This window comes from Rosa rugosa, chromosome 4 (assembly GCF_958449725.1).
Source record: "Rosa rugosa chromosome 4, drRosRugo1.1, whole genome shotgun sequence".
In the NCBI taxonomy this organism is placed as follows: domain Eukaryota; kingdom Viridiplantae; phylum Streptophyta; class Magnoliopsida; order Rosales; family Rosaceae; genus Rosa; species Rosa rugosa.
This window is the reverse complement of record NC_084823.1, coordinates 6,273,106-6,291,530: the sequence shown is the minus strand read 5'-3', so window position 1 is coordinate 6,291,530 and position 18,425 is coordinate 6,273,106. Positions and strand designations below refer to the sequence as shown.

Below are 18,425 nucleotides of genomic sequence, written 5' to 3'. Positions count from 1 at the left end.
CGGGAAAAAAATATGCGCTCAAATGCTGGTACAAATAATTCACTTGGATAATCCTAGTTGAGAGCATGTGCCTATTGAGAAATTTGGATCGGTTGAAGAATCTATGATAACCAAATGAGGCAGGCCAACTTCACCAGCCTCCTCTCCAAAGAAGCTGAAAATACTGTTGCCAGAACTGTTTAACAAATCAGTGCATATGGATGCGCCTACAGAAAAGTTGAAGCTGCCGGAGTTCACTAACAAGTTCTCTGCTAAGTCTCTTAGCATGGTCAGGCTCTAGGAAGCATTTTGGTGCCTAAGGAAGCTGTACCTGAAGAGAAAGCTTAACCAAAGAAGAGAAGGGGAAGGCCACTTGGTTCCAACTTCCAAGAACAAAAATCCCCCAAATTCAAAGAAGGTAGCTAAAGCACAATAATTTCGCCCAACTTATCTTACAAAGCCTCTAAGCCCTAGTTTGAAGGGTAAGGACAAAATTTAAGTTTATTTTCTATTCAGACTTAGTCTTTTTACTATGTTGTTTCATAGTTTATAGGCTCACTTTTAATAAGTGAGCATTGAATGTTTTAATGAGTGGTGCTTTTCATATACCACTTTTTTTATTTACCTGTGTTCATGATAATAGAAAAGTATGTAACGTGTCACTCTGACTTGAGTTAGTTGAGAAATGGTTGTGATTTGATTAAAAATACATACTGACCAAAAAGAAAAATGTTATCTTGACATATTGGCCCAAAAAAAAAAAAAATTATCAACTTGACACCAAATGCAATTAGCCGTTGTAATCTTCGTGTAAGTTGGATAAAGCTCATGTAATGATGACAAGCTACTGTCTCCAGCTCTCCATGGGCTTAGAATTAAAGTACAACAGCTACACATAAACTACTTGGACAAAGATTTTGTCTTCAAGACAGCCTAAAGCATAACCACTGCAAGTGGCCTAGTGGTTCTTGCCTAGTTGGGTGTGCTCCCCAATCTAGGTTCGAATCCCGAAGCTGTCAAAGTGGCCAGACACTGTGCTGCAATGCACAGTTGGAGCATTTCACATGCGTCGAAAGGGTTTATCTTGGGCCTAGGAAGTTTTTGGGTTCCCCTTGACAAAGTCAAAAAAAGACAGCCTAAAACATAAGGTTGGCTGCTCTCTGGAAAGTTCTATGAACCAACTTGATTGACGCCAACTTGATTTGATTTAAATTCATATTCAACACAAACATGTATATTAATTAATGATTGATAAGATAAGAACACCCTAACTCTCAAACTAATATTTTATTTTTTAATTAATTACATAAACGATTTAAAATTATAATAACTAATCATTTCTGAGTCGAACTAATGACTTTCTCCTGACTGGCACTGAGTTACATGTATTTTTTTCCAATCATCAATTGGTTTACTTCAGCCAATGTCATTCAACTCAAAAATCCAAACAAGCAAAGATCTTTATGTAGGAACTTGTAGCTCATGCCTAAGGCCTCTGGGGTAACAAGGTTAGAGTGAAGCTTCTCCAACCCTTTGGGGTTAACCAGGAAAAAGCAAAGGGCTTTTTCTGTGGGGTTGGAAGGGTTTGGGGATGTGACATTGAGTGGAAAAACTGGAAGTTTGTGAAACAGGTTGATGTTAACCAAACAAAAAGAGGTACCTATAAAAGCAAGCAACATTAATTGTTTGGGAATTTGGATCTTTGTGGAATTGTGGTTCAACTTTGAGGGAGTTATATATCCACAAAACCATGAGGCCGGGTTGAACTGTGGCCAGGATTCAGGAAGAGAACAAGCATTGTTGTCATCAAGAACAAGTTATCATTTAAGACTTCGCTGCTGGTGAAGCACATAATTTAGTGTCATTAATTTCACTGCAAGTTTTTTTGGTGGCCCTCTGGTTTCTGTCCTCTCTGAATTAGTGTTGCCTGAAGAACAGTATTTGCCCCTTGATTCACAATCACCTCTATCTTGGCCTCTGGGGAGGAGTGCCATATTTCAACTGCAAAATCAGTAAAAGGAAAAATAAATCTCATGTTACGTTTAACATACAAAATTTCTAACTACTATAAATCCTAGCATTTCGCCATAGTGATGCTCCCGGTTTTTCAACTCCTAGTAGATTTTTTTAACTTAGGAATATAAAATATGTGATACTCCGAAGTACAGTAGAAATTCTCAACATTAACAAGTAACGTGAACAAAGCTACACATTCATCTAATACCATAAAATATTTAGAAATCCAACTCAAAACCAATTTACAACCGATAGAAAGACTAAAGCCTTCCAATGTCGAACAATACTTCATTTTCTCACAGGTAATCTACAACTCGAGAAAAGAATTACCTCTTAGAGCAACTCCAACAACTTCCCTATAATTTCTGTATTTATAGGGAAGCAAAAGTCAAAGCTTTAGCCTCTTTTTCTTCTCAAACTCCAACAGATTCCCTATTTTACAACAATTCTCTAAAATCTCCATATTCTTCCTTAAAATTTTGGAGTTTGCTGTAAATATAGGGAATTTGGTTTTCTCTTTCCTCACTTTCCCTAAAATATGGATAGTTATAGGGAATCTGTTGGAGCAAAATAGGCTTATTTTTCTCTAAAGTAGAGAAAAATCAAAATATGGGGAATCTGTTGGAGTTGCTCTTAGGCTGTTTATTGTTTAGTGATTGTAAAGGCCCAACTCTCTGGGCCATGACCAAAGGCAAAGAAAACCCAACTGACCTCTAACCGGGTTATGGGCCTTGCCCCAGTTCCTTCTCCTTTGCTTTTGATTCTCTCTGGTTTTCCCATATAGCTCAAAAGCCCTAAACCTCTCGAGTCATCTTACTATACTTCACTTCAGCAGCAACACCCAATTGCCTCAGGTACCATCTTCTCTTTCCCACCTGGGATTTTTCGCTTTTCGTATAAATTTGTGATTTGATCTTTCAATTCATGAAATTGAAATTGATGGTGAATTTACATCTCATTTCGTTTTGGGGGTATTGAAATTTGCTTATACTGTGATTCTAGTTGTTCATGCTCTTGATTTCTGGTTCTAATTTATACTTTAACTATCGAAAGTTTCAATCTTTGCTCGTTCTCTTCAGATTAAGAAGGGTTCCATGTCTGCATTGGAATGATAAATAACCTCTGAGCAATTTGAACTTCATTTTTCATTTGAGCAAAAACATAAAATAAAGAACTTTTGATTGAGGAGGTGCTGTTGCTCTTTAAATGTGTAATCTTTTGCTGCATTTGTTTGAGAGGGAAGGCTGAACCATTAGTACCGTTTAATTTGTTAGTTTTTGGTTCTCCTGTATCTTGTTTATGTTTAGTTGTGAATAGAATTGTCTTGCAAGATTCATTGCTTCCCTTCTCTTCATCTAATTGCATTTGTCAATGGCCAGCAGTGCCGATTGCTATCGACCACCGCCAACAGTGTTTCCGTTGTTATTACTACCAGTCATCACAACCTCGTTTCCCATTTGTGTCTTTGGCTCCTAGGTTTAACCTATACATCTGTAATTACTCTATCGCGTGCTTGGTGTTATTCTAGTTTCAGTTAAACAATTACTGATCATACAAGATTCTTTTTCTTTAGGGTCAGTGTTTTGATTGATTACCAGGAGTGAATCAGCGTTTTGAGGGGTGAAGTTGTAAGTCAATCTGTATTTGATGAGGCAGTAGCCGCTTGGCTAGAAAAGATTTACTCTCATTAGAATTTTCTTTCAAAATCTGGAATTTTTATATATAGATTTGCTTTAATCATATTTGTTAACCATGTTGTAGTTTAATTTATTGTGGGGAAAAGCCAGAGAAAATGCCACTCGGGCTAATAATGGGGCTAGGAAGGGCATTTCGTCGAAAGCGAACGGCATCCCTTGACATTCTTTCCCCAAAACGAGCCCCAAGGAATTTTTACAAGGGGAAGAACTGCAAGCCCACTGGTTTCCACACCCGAAAAGGTTTGCTATCTTTCCATTTTTACAATGCTCTGATTCACTTTACTAAAGGATAAATGTTTGCCACTTGACATGTTTCCTAAATTGCTCAAAATTTTGCAGGGGGATATGTTGTGGTGCAGGACAAACTACCCAACTATGTAGTCCCCGATTTAACTGACTTCAAGGTGGGTATATTTCTTTCCTTTCTTTCTGAATCATATTTGGTGAGTGCATTCTGTTATCTATTCTTGATGCAATCTGCAGCACTGCTAAAACCCACACTCCCAACTATTCTTTAAAAGTGACATTTGCCTTTGATACTGCTGAATCGTACAAGTACATACATGTAGTTGTAAATCACTTTTTCCATTGTTGCATGCAGCTCAAACCATATGTGTCTCAGTGCCCCAAAGAGGTCAAGACTGCAGAGTCAGCTGAATCAACTAAATAAGCAAATGAGTGGCAAGTATCTGATCTTTCCTTTATTGTTGTAATAGAAAATTAAGCTAGTCATGTTCATAGATTTTGTTTTGGTTTTGTTTTCTATCTTAAGGGTACAAGACTAGTGGGTCTGTTCAATGTAGACGTTCTTGCTTGGAGGTGTGAGCCTTGACACTTTTCAAGTGATAAGCTTCCTTGGTTTAAGCATTGCTTGATATTTATTCAATTAGAAGATAACTGGACTCATTTGTACATGCTTGATGTTTCTTTAGAAAATCCCTGATGGTCAGATAGTAGCACAATGTTTGTTCTGGATGTCCAAAAAACTTCAGGACTGCTATGGTTCGCTATCCCCTTCCGGTCTTGCTTGAAGCCATAGTACTGCGTTTGTTTTGATAAAGTACAAATTTGAGGAGAGGAATATCAAAAAAGAAAGCCTATTGGATATGAGATGGTCAACTTTTCGGCTTTCCTAGGTTCCGGAAATGGTGGTTTGGCATTGCATATGAGATTCTGTTTTCATGTCAGGCACTTAGTCTTGAAATCAGTATATCGGCTGAAGATGTAGATTCACACTATGAAATAGGCAAATTGCTAAATGATATGTGTGCACAATTCTCCTGACTGACTAACTGAATACGGTGGCCTCAAAACCACCCAGTTTTGAGAGATGAAATCTTATAGAAAGAGAGTGGTGTATTGGCTCAGTTTATGTACCACTGGTTGTCATTGGTAATTGGATTTAGTTGTGAAGCCATATGACTTTGTCAGATAGAAGTTGATTCATAGTGCTAATGAAGGTCGTATTGAGATCGATAGTAAACTCTTATGAAAGGTCCATCAGTCAAGTTAGGATAAAACTTCAATCGCCAAAAAGTAAAAGGTTACATGAGTTAAAAATATCCTTAGCCAATAAGTCGTGTAATGTTTGATTTTGTTGCTCCCCCTCCAATTATCCAGTTGCTTGATTCTATTAATGAAAAGCAAGTCCGCCACCATCAACAACGCCGAGGAACGAAAAAGAAATGAGTATGATAAAAGGAGAAGGTTCTCGAAGCGGCATACCAACTCCGCTGCCAACCCTAGCATACTAGGTTTTTTTTTTTTTTTTTTTTTCAATATGAAAAATCATAAATAATTATACAACTTGTGGTCAACTATTTTTTTTTTTTTTTGAGAAACTTGTGGTCAACTATGAATTTATAACTTTAATATACACTATGCATTACATACCTAACTTCGACATTCAAATCCTTGCTCCAACACTCCCATAATTATTGCTGTTATTTATCTTAAAAGAAAAAGTGAATTTAAAACATTGAGTTTAATAAGTTTATTGTCCAAGGAAAAAAGAATGAAATTTTAACGAGAAATTTGGGGATGTAGATGATCTATAATTTTGATAACTAAAAAATAGTCTATTTTCTCTAAATTGCAAGGGGTAAAGGTGTAATTGTCGTAATTCTACTCTTTATATAAAACCCATCCGCTAATACGTGAAGCTCTACTACTACTACTATAGCTCAACACTATGACTGAGGCCATACCAGTACCACTGCAGAAGCTCCGCGGCAAGGTGGCCATCGTCACCGGCGCCGCCAGCGGCATCGGAGCAGTCACGGCTCGCCATTTCGCAAATCACGGCGCTCTCGCTGTCGTGATCGCCGACGTGCAAGACGGCAAGGGCCGAGAAGTGGCCGCATCGATCGGTTCTAACCGCTGCACCTACGTCCACTGCGACGTTACCGACGAGCACCAGGTCAAATGCCTAATTGACTCTACTGTGAAGCTGTACGGCCGCCTCGACGTGATGTACAGCAACGCGGGAATAACCCCCCCGTCGGCGCAGACTCTGCTGGAGCTGGACCTGTCCTCGTTTGATAAGGTGATGGCGGTGAACGCGCGCGGGATGGCTGCGTCTGTGAAGCACGCAGCTCGCTCGATGGTGGAGAAGGGAGTCAGAGGCAGCATAGTGTGCACAGCGAGCTTTGTGGCGAATTGCGGGACGGAGAGCTTGACGGACTACACGATGTCAAAGCACGCAGTGCTGGGGCTGATGAGGTCGGCGAGCGTGCAGCTGGTGAAGCATGGGGTGCGCGTGAACTGCGTGTCGCCGGGTATGGTGGCGACGCCGCTGTTCAGCGAGACTTTCAAGATCGGGCCAGAGGAAGTGAGTAAGATGATGGCGGCAGTTTATACGGATGCTGAGAAATATGGGCCGGTGAAGGAGAGAGACCTGGCGGATGCAGTGGTGTTCTTGGCCTCTGAGGACTCGGCGTTGATCACCGGCCAGAATTTGGTTGTTGATGGTGGACATGGAACCAAGGCCTTATCACTATTGAAATCATGATCAACTTGATTTGTATTTCAATGGCATCCGAGTTTCACCAGAGATAACAGTACTACTGAATAACATCTATTTCGAGCTAGTCTCAGCTAAATAGTGATAATGCTTTCTGGAAAACCCCTGTAATATTACATGGTGGAAGTTGTCCAATAATGAGAGTTTATCTCTCCGTAATAGGAATACATGAGAGTTTTATCTCTACGTAGTTGTCTTCGCCGGCTTTATTTATTTTTAATTAGAATAAGAACTTCATTAATAATGGAAGATTACAATGAAAATGGATACAATAGTTCTCCAATCATCCGACTCTAAATAAAGAAAAGTCCGACTCAACTTCAAGGCTTTCTTTGCTAAACGATGTGCAACCATATTGCAGTTTTGCTTTACAAAACAAAACACCAACCACAAAAATTAGAAAACTTAATTAATTGTTTAACTTCATCCAAAACATGACATTCCAAGCTCAAATCATCACACACATCATTCAAAGAATTGATGATTGTTAATGCGGATGGCCAAATTGGGCTTTATAGCGTTTTTCCATTATTTTCAGACTCCAGCAAGCAAAAGCAACAAGGCTGTAGGGGGGTCCAAAGGGAGAGAGGAGGGCTGAATGTAGCACTAAGAGTGACCCCTTGGGCTCTGATGGGACCCACCACCAAAACCCAACAAATTAATTTTGGGCTGCTGACATGTATGCATTGATTGGTTTGAAAAAACCAAAAAGAAAAAAAGAAAAAAAGATCAATGGTTCATGTTAAGTCACGGTTAGAATCCATTGGTGGAGAATTGAATGAAGAACAACGGCTAGCTACCCTGTTGTTATTTTTTTCATGTTATTAATTTATAAAATAAAATGGCGAGATTTTAGTAAAATTTTTGTAGAATAAAATAAAACTTTTATTAATTAACATTTAAAGCAAACGAGCCAAACAAATGAACAATATAATGAAAGAGAATTAAAAAAGTCACACATTAATAATAACAACTAAGACTTGGCCGAAGAAGCTCATGCGTGACTTGCACATGTTGGAATTGGATGGTATATGGCCAAGGTCAGTGTACGTAGTGAGACTCGGTGTACGTAGTTGATGACATTGTTTGTTTTGCAGCCAAGTTTCACTTCATTAGATTTCGACATATTTTTCGGGAAGCACTTTGTGGCGGACAAGATGGTAGATTTAGGTTTTCAGAGTTTCACTCATTTGGTCTGGTTCCATTGTCTCCCCGTTTTTGTATCCCCAACGTTCCATTTGGATCAACTGGGTGGGGGTTGTTGTCATAGTTTTTCTTTGTAGTCTTTCTTTCGTTGTAGAAAAAAAAAATTGACACCGAGTGATTCTCGACGATGTCATCCGGCTCTAGTTGTATCTTCATTGGTTAAAATAATATCAAGAATATAATAAGAGTTTGCCATTGATCTCAGTATGAACTTTAGTAGTGCTATGGATTAACTTCTATTTCTTTACATCTAAAAACCAATTGCTTGATATTGGATCCAAATTTGCGACAAAGTATCAAATGCAAATTTGCATCTCTTATCATTGTTTTTTTTTTTTTTTGACAAAAGGTGGGTGTACTCGGGATTTCGTTTTTGTACTGCTTGCTGGACTTAATGAAAAGACTGACATATGGGGTCGACAGAAAGAATCGTTCCTTAGAATCTTATGAAACTCTATTATAAAAGAATAAAATCCCAAGAAATCCCGAGTACACCCACCTTTTGGTAAATTCACGCACTTTTATTCTAACAAAAACCTAGAAACCTCGAAGCTTACATAAAAAGTTTCCAACTAAGGCACTGGTTTTTGCGACCCAAACAAAAATTAAACAATGCTATGGGCCGTAGAGACCCAATCCATAGGGGAAATAGAAAGGGAAAAATTACCCCCAGCCCCCATTCCAAAAGCAGACCAAGCCTTAAAAAGTCGTAGGACCCAGCCCATCCACATCCAGCCATACAACAGGCCCTCCAACCAGCGCCAGGCCCATCTGGCCCAGTAGGGCGAAATTGCTAAGGGCACCCCAAGAAATCCACCACAACCATGCAAGTTACCGCCGCAGCCCCAAAAACTACACCATCTCCCGGATCGAACGACACCTAGGTCAGTGCCAAATTCTGATCACTCAGGATCAATCTCAGGTTAAGACGCTCCACAAACCCCAGACCCATGCACCTAGACTTTGTCGTCGCCAGTAGAACACAAGAGTCGGCAGACCCGAAGAATTTTGAGAGGTCACCGGCCCCAACAGACGCTGCAATACCTTTCACAGTACCACTGGATCCGATAGCCACACACTCGTCGTCAGACCAAATGACCCAACCGCCATAGGAAGAAAAGGCCACACCCAGCCACGGTGGCACAATCTTAGTGAGAAACCAGTCCGATCTAGACCACTCTAGATCCAATGATCTGCTCCCGAAGCCAGGGATCAGTTCCGCCCACGACCTCTCAACCCTAAAAGAACCCTGTCGAAATATCACACCACGCACCGAGAGGAAGTAAGAGTAAAGGCCGATTAGACAAGCCAATCAGAAAGCAGCCATCGAAGATGGTAGATGTAGGGAAGAACAGCCGCCCTCCCAAACCCTAGCAGAGCGCTAGGTCTTTTTTGCTGTTTCCTTGTGCCATTTCTCTTATCATTGTTATAATCAACCATCTTTCGATTAATAAATTTGGCAGGCATCACATCACACTAGAGTGAAAACAATTAATTAGCATCCTTCCAACTTAATTAGCCTTTCATAATGTTCTTAATCTTTCTCGTGAATATATCACAAATTAAGAAGTTTAAATAGAAAATAGACAGACTTTTGATTCAGTAAACCAAAACCAATAAGAACGATTCCAAACCCATCAGGCCCAACTTGAAACCAAAACTCACTGGAAACATACTGGGCCTGGTCGAGAAGAGCTTGCCGGCCTCCTCCTCCTCCTCCGGCGAGCATGTCATGATTAACGTCAGAAAATGCCCAGAGAGGAGAACAGGGGTCGTCAGCGGGGGAGAACAGAAGCGGGGAGGTGGGATTAGAGAGGACCTTTTCTTTGTCCAGAATGTTAATAGCGAAATTCTCACCAGTCTCAACGTTTCCAGCAAACTTGACCTTGGCGAAATTGCCCTGTCGTAGTGTCTGACCCAGTTCGTACCTCCCGACTCGAGTCCGATCGCAATGCCGCCCTCGTCGCCATCATCAATCTCTATATATATCTCCTACCCCTTTCTCTACACAATTATATATGAAGAGGAATACGAGTTAATGGAACTGACACTACAAAATGATTTAGACTGGCAGAACTCTTGATGGAACTGTTAAATGAGCCATATTTGAAAGGTTTGGCATTCTGGATGTGTGGTTCGGATTCAAGAACAGGGCTCTAGCCTCTTTCTCGTGCGTTGCTCTTTGGAGGAACAATGGGATTATGGGAATTCTTTCTTAATGGCGGCCCTTGGTGTTTCAAAAAGAGCATTGTCCTAGTCGCGGCCGGGTTCCTATGATATACTAAGATTCCCTTTCTGTCTTTGAAGTTGTGGGATCGAATTCACTAACTTTCTATGCTTAGAATGTTCCTCAAGGCAATACTGATTTGCACTTCTTATAATTTAAAAGGATTGTGGCTACTATCTGATGTGAATTATAATTAATAAACACGTCTGATCGAGCAAATCTTTTTAACTGAAGTATTTGAACGAGCATGGCAATGTTGAAGAAGCCTCAGGGGCTCAAGGTAGTGATTCGATTTCGTACTTGAATTGATCGAAGTCTACAAGCATTGAAACGTACACATCTGAACTAGGGGCCTTATTGGGGTGTATTAATGCATTTACACATACTATTAGCTTGATCCTTTTTATCAGTCAGGTTCAGTGGCGGATCCAGGATTGAAGTCTTGGACGGGCTTGAATTTCTTAAACAAAAAAAGAAAATAGTACCTTGGATAACCAGATATTATACCAGCAATGCCTCCACATCCTCCTGCCACAAATTCTTTGCCCCAACTGCTTGCAAGAAATTCCGGCCAGAAATCCATTTTTCCATTCACCAAACAACACCAATTCCACCAGCTCCTTCTCTTCTGATCAAAACCCAATTCCTATTTTTCATAAAAGCACCAAACACAAACACAAACCCAGATCAAAATTCTAGGGTCTCTGCCTTTCTCAAATTCAGCTAGAAATAACTAACTTATAGAGTGCTGTATGTCAAATTCTATAGAGGGCTAATGAAGTTGGATACTTCCTTCTGGGTTTTCTTCTTTCTAACGAAGTCTTTTGAAAACCATACATCAACAGCAACAATAACAAGATGAGAAAAAGATGAGCTTTCTTTGAACACAGATGCACACATGAACAAGAAATTAAAACAAAGAAACCCCAAGAAAGCAGCGAATCTTGAAGTAGAAAAGGTGCAAATCTTCAAGTCACCGAATCAAATTCCAAGAAATTGAAACCGAAGACGAATCACAAATCTAACTCAAATGCCTACAGCCTACCTAATTTCCAGTCTGCAACCTTCATTCAATCATTGAGAGAAGTGGAGAAGGGAGAACCGGCTGAGCCACAGGCGGCGAGAGGAGGAGGAAGTGGGAGAGAGTGAGACTGGGAGAGACGATTCTCCAGTTGACCAGTTTGAAACTTCGAATAGGCCGTAGATTGGTAGATCCGTAGTCAATGAGTGGACTAGTGGAGTCGGGAGAGCCGCCAGTGTCAAGCTGAGCCGGAGGCGGCGAGAGGAGGAGAGGAGTGGGAGAGAGTCTCAGTCCGTAGTCGATGAGTGGAGTCGGAACAAGGATGTAGGGAGTTAGTTCGGGACTTCGGGTCGGGGTCTGGGCTTCTATTATCTGGATGCATACATCTAATTTTTTTTTTGGGGCTTCAAAATCTCGGACGGGCTTGAGCCCGTCCTAGTCTGTGATTGGATCCGCCAGTGGTCAGGTTTAAACAAAGAAAATAACGAAATCAGCGAACTGGAAAATCCGGGAAATTCTAGTGTACTTATGGGTATCTCATACCCACATTTACAAAAGTGACAACAAATTTGTTGTCAAAGTTGTAATTTGAGTCCTACTTTGTGTAATCTTAGTTCTAATAATGGTAATTACATCTCTTTACGACATTTTTACAAGCTTTTGAACAAATTCGTTGTCAATGTTGTAATTTTTGTTTAACTATATGTAAATAGTGTAAATGAATATAGTAACTTTTGTTCTCAATGTTGTAATTTTGGTTCACATACTTGTAATTTTTTGTTCAAAAAGTTGTAAATGAGTGTATGAGGTACTTGTGGGTACCATAGCTTGTCTCATTTATTTTGAATACTATAATAGTTTATTCAAGGACAAGATACGTATTCTTTCATTCAGCAAATACAAGATCATGACCAAAAAAAGGATGCATATACTTTCATTCAGCAAATATCTTTTGCAGATGACAATTTGGAGGCAGCAGCGTCAAAGAGGAACCTATAGTTTGCCTGCTGCAGCGCGCCCAAAATGTTCGGACCCTCCTTACTTCCAAGTCGTAGTATCGTCATGCAGAACTGATTTGCTTGGTCAAACACCTTGAAGATGCTATTTTCATCAAGCTCAAGATTGGCAGTGCCTTCAAAATGAACATAGCATCTTCAAGGTGTTTGACCAAGCAAATCAGTTCTGCATGACCATATTACGACTTGGAAGTAAGGAGGTTCCCAAAGTGAAAGGTCAGTAGTGTTGGAGAAACATACCTTCCTTCACTGGGTAACTCAGAGCAAAGCTCATAGTGGTCAAGTCTAGCAGTTCTGTTCAGAGGAAGCCAGCCATAATAGTCTTGAAAGTAGTCTACCATACCTTGTTGCAAAATGTCGTAAACTTTCCCCACAAGAAGACTGTTTTCTGTTCCTGAATCTATATAAAAACCGTCACTTGCCGGTGGCATAAATAATGCTGGATCAATTGGGAGAAGCCCACCATTGATACTGATCCCATTTAGCTTCATCCTATAGTAGTCATCCAAAAAGGGTGTCACCTCGACACCAGGACCACATAGTTCTGTACCATTCCCAAAGTATAAGACAGTTATTGTCACGCCCCGAATTTTGAATAACAAATTCAAATCCGAAACATGAATTAAACAACTTAAACAAATAAACGTTCTGAATTTTTTTTCTCAGAAACAACCTCGCCACTCACGCTCAAATTCAAAACTCGCAGACCTCGAGTTAATTATTACAACTCACTCGTACAAAGTAAATTGTAAAGCTCTAATGAGCATAACAAACCTCACAACTGAAAATCAGAGTATTACAAAGCAGCTACTCTACACGGTTCGATCACCTTCCTGAATTCTCCAGTCCTGTAGGATTATCCGCTACACCGTTTGAATAGTGTACCGGGATTGCAACAACACAAAACCCGGTAAGCTTTTGACAGCCAGTATGAGTAAAAGAAAGAATGGTTGATTTATTATAACACAGTACTTTTAACTCAAGTAACAACCAACAATTTCAACATCCACAAAGAAAACCACAATCTCGATAATCGATCACCAAAATCATTAACTCCAAATCATTTGAAATCACACACAAAGAAATCAAATGAATCACTCATCTCTACTCTTAACAAGATGTCTTTATCCCCACAATACGGAATAATATTTCTCAACTTTCTACAAGTCTCATCCATCACTGCACTTCCCAATTAAACTAATAAGAACATTAATCATGCATAGAAAATTAATTCAGGAAATAACCAACACGCATAAAATCAGAAGTCATAGTAATCCCTGCATATAATTTAGTTCAGGAGATTACATTAAAATCAAACAATAAAATGAAAACGAGAAATAAACGGGAAATCGAACCATAGAAATGATCAAGGAAATAAATAGAGATAATAAACAATATAACCGAAAAAGAAGAAAAGAGAAAAAGAATAGAAATTTAAACAAAAGAATTAACAAGGAAATTAATTAAAAACATCATCAACTCACACTAATAAATCCATCCAAAACTCAACACCTTTTACCAAAAGGACTCTTACAAGTCACATCGTGACAAAATCATAGGAAGTGTTAACCTAACAAATCATTATGAAAATCCGGTCCAACCTGGACACGTTGGCAGACAGACTAGAGCTCTAACTGATCGAAATCACTAACCGGGCCAAAGGCGTAATTACGATATATTGCCTGAGGATGCAACCTGCAAACCCCGGATCTTTAGGCCAACCTGACCCTTAGATCAAAACATTTAAGCGAGTCGCACTGGACCCAAAATGTTAAAACAAATCAAACGGAGAAATCACAACCTGTGACTCTCAAATCCTCAGACCACCGGTCGTCAGATTAAAACATTTAAAATGGTCATACCGGACCTGAAAATGTTTCCCAACCCAAAAGGAGAAATCACAACCTGCAACTCCCCAAATCCTCAAACACTTTTCAAAACAATAGAAATACCATTTCCCACGACATATTGTTTCCCGAAAAGTCATACCCAAAAACAATATATGAACTCACTCACAAATATTGTTTGCATCACAACAATTCTACCAATACATATATGTTTCCGACATATGTAAATATTCAATTCAATAATCCACATACCACAATGCCACACCATCCATATATATATTCCACATAAATATATATATACGTAATTATCCGCTCAGGGATAATCACTAATACCAACTATAGTCCACACAATAAAATCGTGAAATTCATTTTTATAGTTTAAATACATTTTACTTACCTATGGACCGTAGTTGATCAAGCCCATATGATTTAAAACAAATATTTATTTCATAAATATTTTCACACAATTACGACAAAATAAAGTAATTAAATTTATTCGGTTCGTAATATGAACCACGTGAGGTTTACTCACCTCGATATTCCCGCTGCGTCTTCAATTCAACACAATACACACCGAAACCGCTCACCCAAGGGAGACCGTCAATCACCTAATCAAACATGACCTTAACTTAGCCAACAACTCAAAAACATACTCAAACGACAATCCAACGGTCAGATTCTAATTTAATGATGATCCAACGGTCGGATCGAAATTATACGATGATCCAACGGTCGGATCCTCACGGATCGCCCTCAGGATCATCCTCCAAAATTATCACGAAGATCCAACGGTCGGATCTTCCTGAATCGTCCTTACAAACATCTCCACAAAATTATACGAAAATCTGACGGTCGGATTCTCACGAATCGCTTTCCGAATCACCATTTCTCAATTATACGAAGATCCAACGGTCGGATCTTCGCCCGTGACCACACAAAGTCATCGGGACAGTCATACGATCAACATATTAAAATTTGAAGCAAAACCGACGGTCAGATCTTCGCAGATCGTAAACCGAAAGTAATGCATAAAAACCGAAACCCTAGCATGCATCAACTTTCTCCAAAATGACCTTATAATATATCCAAACGACCGTATCGATGCGTAGATGAATAAACTGAAAACAAAACACCAAAATATGGCTGGACGCGCCACCACGCGCCGCCACAAGCTACTGGTCAACCGGTGGTCAACGGCGGCAGTCAACGCCGGGTCAACCACCTCCGATGCAAAAGTCGTCAACTACAAACTTCTTCAAAATAAAAGGGTGATCAACTTTCATACCTGGAGCTAAGTCTGGTTCGGCCTAGATCGTCCTAGATCATGCTTGGAAGTTGGATTAATCTGGGCCGTCTGATCAGATTTCCAGATTGAATCAGGGACGTCGAATTTTCAATTCGTGATCCTTCACTCTACACTCAAAATCGTCGTGCAAGGAGGATATGAGGATGATCAGGGGGAGGAGGAGATCACGAAAATAGGAAGGATCGGCCGAGGAGACGCCGGAAAACTGGTTCTCCGGTCGGGTCGGTTTCGCACGGCTGGGCTCCTTCGATCCAGCTTTGGCGACGACGGCGGGGCAAGCGGAGGGCACCAGGCAGCTGGGCGGCTTGCGGCGATCATAGTGAGTGCCGGGTCGTGGCCGGAGAACGCCGGAGGAGAGAGATGGGGCCGGGTCGGGTCAGCGGGTCGGCCGGCCTGGGAAGGGTTTTCGAGCGAGAGAGAGAGAGAACCGGGGGCTGTTCCGCAAAAAAACCAATTTTTCTGTCCTTAATGACAGAATTTGGATTTTTTGACTATTTATAGAAAAATCTCAATTTTCAAATATTCATAACGTATTCATACGAACTCCGAATATTGCGTTCCACATATGCACAAGATCGTATCGACAAGCTCTACAACTTTCATGAAGGAAGTTTTCCCAAATTTTGAACGTATAAAAAGTCAACTTTCGCGAGCCCCTAAATAACGTTCGTTTTCGAAAATTAATCGTTCGAACTAATTCCACAACTTCTCCGAGCCTCGTACTCGCTCCCACTATCGTGAAATCATTTCTAAAAAATCCACGGAATTTAATTTGGATTTTTCGGGGTATTACAGTTATATTCGCCAATTCTAAGTCCAGGGGAAGGCAGTAAGAAAAACTCTGAAGTGTGATAGACCTCAGTTGCTGTAGGATAGAAGAGGGGCGACCTTTCTCTAACCCAAGAATTCCTCCAATCGGATTACCAAGTGGACCTTCTGGCCCGACCGCCCGACGTCAATATCATTGATGAGTCCAGATCCAACATCCAAGTGCCACATGCATGTGGAATTGGTTGCGGCTGGCCATTTTCAGAAAAGAATGTAAAGGTGTCAAACCCAACCTCACCTTCACTAGCCTGGCTGTCAAGGTATTCTGCCAAATAGGAACAAGGCTCATTTCCGACACGATGATCATGTGAAAGACCAGAACATAACGGATCATCTAAGACATATATAGGCTGGTACGTAGCGGATCTCCTGCGGTCGAACTTGGCCTTGGACACCGGTAGTGACATAACATGGGTGCAATGTCACTTTGTGCATTCAGCACATTGCACCCATGTTATGTCACTACCGGTGTCCAAGGCCAAGTTTGACTTCACGGAAGGGCTACCTATGTAGATTTCAACGTACAGATAACCACTGAAAGCCCTTTTGACTGGGGATTGTGTAGTTGAAGTAGTGTTTCTGTCTGCAGGGTATACTCTCATGAAGCGAAGGGCATGAGCTTTTGATAGTTGGACCAGGTTTTGGTGTATTTCGACTAGGGTGATATTCGATGGTGGGAAAAACGGCAATTTGGGAGACACCACTGGAATCAGGCTGATGCCAAATCCCTGGCTTTGGCGGGCAATGGCTATGAGCATGAGAAAAGCTATGGGGACATTAATATTGCTAGAAATGATTGGTTTTTCTATTGCTTTGCACATTTGCAATGTGTGGATGTGCATATATATAGGCTGGAGAAAGGTAAGTGAAACTCTTGGTTTAACCAATACGGAAGTGACCTGTTCTACAAGGGTAAGATCTGATGGAAAATTAATGCGAAACGCAACAAGCAGAAGATACAAAAAAGTTTGTCGACAAAATGATCTTCACCATTTATAAATTGTAGTATCATATATATCTAGAAGACCACTGATACATGTAAATCTTCATATTTAGAAGACCAGCAGAAGATACAGAAAAGTTTGTATCTTCATATTTAATGTGAAAGGCAGCATACAAAAAAGTTTGTGGACGAAATGATCTTCACCATTTATGAATTGTAGTCTCATATATAAAAGAAGACCACTGACACACAGATCTTCTTCTTTTTTTTTTTTTTTTTGACAACTTGAAATACTTAATAAAAAACAAGGGGAAGAAGAACCCTTGACAGAAACAAACAAAGAGCCAGGACCAAACCAACTAAACTAGAGGTGGACCTGGAAGCCCATCATACAACAAAATTTCAAGTAAAGAGGAGGGAGGGTGACGATCCCAGTTGGAAGGACACTTCCCACTGTTAACAAATGAAGCAACATGATGAGCTGCTTTATTAGCCTTTCTACTGATCCAAGACCAGTTAAACTGCCGGGTTGAAGAGAGGTACCGGACTTGAGAAATAATGGTTGCAGCTTTCCAATCAGAGGCAGGGAGATTATGGGAGATGGAGTTGATCAAAGTTTGAGAATCTGAAGAGATAATGACATCCATATGAGGGAAGGAGTTTGCCAGAAGAATTGCTTCCCGAACTGCTAATGCTTCTGCTGCCAAAGGGGAAGGGGCGCGCATTTTTGCCGTTTTACCAGCAATCAAAGAACCTTTCCAGTTTCTAGCCAAAGCTGCCACTCCACACATAAGGGTATCCTTCTGCCAAGAAGCATCAGTATTGAAGAGGATGGCATTTACAGAAGGCGGAGACCACTTAACAGGAATAGTATTGGGAATGGTGTGACACCCAAAATCTGAATCTAAACTCGTTAATGAGTGAGCTGCAAGGAATTTAGTCGCCGCTTTAAAAGCAGACAAAGCAATCTTGATTGGATCTGGAGATAGCTTATTAAAAAAACAATCACATCTATGCTTCCAAATTCTCCACAGAAAGAACACAACATGGGTGACAAAATCAGCAGGGGTATCCATTTGGCTTATGTTGAAGAGCCAACTTTCAAAAGAAGTGATAGCTTGTAGAGGAACTTTGTAAGATAGGGGATGAGCAAACCAAGCACTTACAATCCAAGGACAAGTGAGAAGAGCATGTTCAGTTGTTTCATTTGGGTGCAAGCATAATTGACACTCAGCTGAAGATGCAATATGCCTTCTAAATAAATTGCCCTTTGTTGGAAGAATACCATGACAAGCACGTCATAAGAAATTTTTGACT

At 40.3% G+C, this 18,425-nt stretch overlaps 3 protein-coding genes across 13 annotated transcripts; 2 read left to right on the top strand and 1 right to left on the bottom strand.

Moving 5' to 3' along the window:
• The first annotated feature begins 2,707 nt into the window (after positions 1-2,707).
• On the top strand, positions 2,708-5,061 carry LOC133707399 (uncharacterized). Of its 11 annotated transcripts, XR_009845101.1 has the most exons (8): positions 2,777-2,849; positions 3,378-3,488; positions 3,569-3,623; positions 3,757-3,932; positions 4,032-4,096; positions 4,294-4,373; positions 4,465-4,511; positions 4,625-5,061. XR_009845101.1 is itself a non-coding variant. In XM_062132966.1 (7 exons), exons 4-6 carry the CDS (start codon positions 3,788-3,790, stop codon positions 4,360-4,362), a joined length of 279 nt encoding a protein of 92 aa, XP_061988950.1. In that variant the 5' UTR covers positions 2,778-2,849; positions 3,378-3,488; positions 3,569-3,623; positions 3,757-3,787; the 3' UTR covers positions 4,363-4,373; positions 4,465-4,606. The 11 variants fall into 11 exon arrangements, 10 of the variants coding, with proteins under 10 accessions (XP_061988948.1, XP_061988952.1, XP_061988951.1 ...); XM_062132966.1 differs by lacking the exon at positions 4,625-5,061 and having other exon boundaries at positions 2,778-2,849; positions 4,465-4,606; XM_062132968.1 differs by lacking the exon at positions 4,625-5,061 and having other exon boundaries at positions 2,743-2,849; positions 3,378-3,471; positions 3,779-3,932; positions 4,294-4,606.
• Positions 5,062-5,874: 813 nt separating this feature from the next.
• On the top strand, positions 5,875-6,900 carry LOC133707398 ((+)-cis,trans-nepetalactol synthase NEPS1-like). Its single transcript, XM_062132960.1, has one exon. The coding sequence runs from the start codon at positions 5,884-5,886 to the stop codon at positions 6,700-6,702; it is 819 nt and encodes a 272-aa protein (XP_061988944.1). The 5' UTR covers positions 5,875-5,883; the 3' UTR covers positions 6,703-6,900.
• A 5,206-nt stretch (positions 6,901-12,106) lies between these two features.
• LOC133744225 (uncharacterized) lies at positions 12,107-12,675 on the bottom strand. Its single transcript, XM_062172365.1, has 2 exons — positions 12,425-12,675; positions 12,107-12,320 (listed from the first exon to the last, which is right to left on the bottom strand). The coding sequence occupies exons 1-2, from the start codon at positions 12,673-12,675 to the stop codon at positions 12,107-12,109; spliced, it is 465 nt and encodes a 154-aa protein (XP_062028349.1).
• Positions 12,676-18,425: the final 5,750 nt, after the last annotated feature.

Coding starts and splice junctions, on each gene's coding strand:
- LOC133707399 (XM_062132964.1), top strand. CDS start 3,788: ATGCCACTCGGGCTAATAATGGGGCTAGGAAGGGCATTTCGTCGAAAG. Junction 3,933..4,031: donor TGGTTTCCACACCCGAAAAG/GTTTGCTATCTT, acceptor AAAATTTTGCAG/GGGGATATGTTGTGGTGCAG. Junction 4,097..4,293: donor CCGATTTAACTGACTTCAAG/GTGGGTATATTT, acceptor TGTTGCATGCAG/CTCAAACCATATGTGTCTCA.
- LOC133744225 (XM_062172365.1), bottom strand. CDS start 12,675: ATGAAGCTAAATGGGATCAGTATCAATGGTGGGCTTCTCCCAATTGAT. Junction 12,321..12,424: donor GAGTTACCCAGTGAAGGAAG/GTATGTTTCTCC, acceptor AACACCTTGAAG/ATGCTATGTTCATTTTGAAG.
- LOC133707398 (XM_062132960.1), top strand. CDS start 5,884: ATGACTGAGGCCATACCAGTACCACTGCAGAAGCTCCGCGGCAAGGTG.